At 40.7% G+C, this 1,896-nt stretch overlaps 1 protein-coding gene across 1 annotated transcript in view; it reads right to left on the bottom strand.

Moving 5' to 3' along the window:
• Positions 1-1,240, bottom strand: part of pla2g15 (phospholipase A2, group XV) — a 10,610-nt gene extending 9,370 nt beyond the window's left edge. The window contains exon 1 of the mRNA XM_005751513.1: positions 900-1,240. Within this exon, the coding sequence (XP_005751570.1) occupies positions 900-1,038 (139 nt within the window). The 5' untranslated portion in view covers positions 1,039-1,240. The remainder of the gene's footprint in view (positions 1-899) is intronic.
• Positions 1,241-1,896: the final 656 nt, after the last annotated feature.

Below are 1,896 nucleotides of genomic sequence, written 5' to 3'. Positions count from 1 at the left end.
AAAAAAAGAAAAGTCTACAGTACAGCCAAACAAGTATAAAACATGAAATGAAAAATGAGATTTTGAGGTAAAACCCATTTCGTTTTTTATTCTTATTTATTTTAAAGTCACTCCTAAAGGTTACATGGCCCAGAAAGGTATGAGGAGAGACTCCCTCAGCGTCTGGAGGAGCTGATTGGCTGTTGAGCTGAAGAGTCGCGTTCTGTCATATGACCTGATGGCTGAGCTGTAAACGATTACCCTTTAACACAGGCACAGACACAGCTGGCAGGTTTAAATCTTTCCTCAAATAACGTTAATCAGTCAGACTTGTCCACAGCAGTACAGCTATATGTCTTTTTTTGTTTTCAGATAGATGAAGATAGCCTATTTCTTATTTCTTATGTAAATCGGACCAACCCTCGTTCAAGAAGCCAACAATTTAAGGACGCCTCGCTTGAAAGCAAATTTTAACTCTGCATTTATTGTGGGAACGTGTTTTAGAGTTTATTTTGATACAGCACAGCTAAAATAATGAAACGTCATATTATCTGATCATAAGAGAGTCTTGAACACCGAGATGCACACACGAGGATTTCTCTGTTTTGGCAGCTGATGACAACCACAACAACAGGCCAAACATTTACAAAAGTTCAAAATGAATTGACTTATGTGTAATATGTTGAAGCCGAATTGAAGACTTGCCAAGTAGTAATATGATAAATACAGAATTATTTTTAAGTTAACATGATGGCTGATAAACATCAGGAGAACTTAAATTTGACCCCCTTTAAATGGAGTTTGGTCTCCTTTCGAAATCGCCAGCTGCCGATTAGCTAACTGACGGACGACAGCAAGTTGTGCAACTATTTGGCAACAGAAGACAAACTAAGGAATAAATTGATGAAGGAAACACTTACTGAGGACGACCGGGGGTTTTGGGGATGGACGAGGCTTTTCGCCGAGACATTTCCCCGCCGGTTTCTCGGAGCTGGGTGCCGACAACAGCATTAATAAAAGCCCGACACAGAAGGCAGTTACCCGGTGCCAACCCGCCATGACTCCTGATATATCATAGCCTGAAGAGCATAATACCTCCGCGATGTGTGGAGCCGGCTGCGGTTTGCCGTTAAAGCCCACTGGTGCGAGTAAACTACCACTGTGGATGATCACGAGTTCCGGATTTTAAGAGCACACGGTGTTTTGCGAAAAACAGTTACGCCTTTAAGAAAGTGCCCCTCCTGCCATCCTCAGGAGGGGTAGGAGGAGTCACCTCTTTCAAAGTAAAAGCTTCCACTGTTCTGCAAGCTTCTTATTTCTGATAGGCCTACAAGTAGAGGAAATAATAATATTAATATCAATATATTAATTGTACCGTTTGGATGATTATTTACCTTAAACTATACGCTACCAAAAAGTGTCCCCTCTTTCTATCCATATAATCCATATAATCCATCCTCTCTTTTCTACCATAATGTGTTTTATTTAGCAAATACATTAAAAAAAACTTACTCATGAAAATAAAGATCTTTCTCCTTAACAAGTCAGTCCAACTCCAACCTCTTAGATCACGTGGTTGTACCTGTCAGTTATTCAAATTAGCTGAGGTTTTGAAAGCCTATGTTTTATGTTTTATGCCACAATAAGTGGCGCTGTTGTTTCTCTCGTCTTCCACGTGTAGAGCTTCCAACTATTGGCCCATTCAAACTTAATTGGCATACATCTATTAGCTGATCTGGGCGTAGTAAGCCAATTACAAAAGGGCAGCTCCCTGGCCAGCTGAGGCTGCTTCTGACTCTCTGTGACTTAGTAGATTTTGTGTGTGAATAGAATGGTTGTGTTAGGAGGTTGGACAGGTAAGCTTGGGGGTACCCTGTAGATATGTAACAGAGGAACAGTTATTAGAAACACTAGGGT

Source organism: Pundamilia nyererei, unplaced genomic scaffold (assembly GCF_000239375.1).
Source record: "Pundamilia nyererei isolate P.nyererei 1_Seehausen unplaced genomic scaffold, PunNye1.0 scaffold00314, whole genome shotgun sequence".
NCBI lineage: Eukaryota > Metazoa > Chordata > Actinopteri > Cichliformes > Cichlidae > Pundamilia > Pundamilia nyererei.
This window is presented reverse-complemented; position numbering and strand designations above follow the sequence as displayed.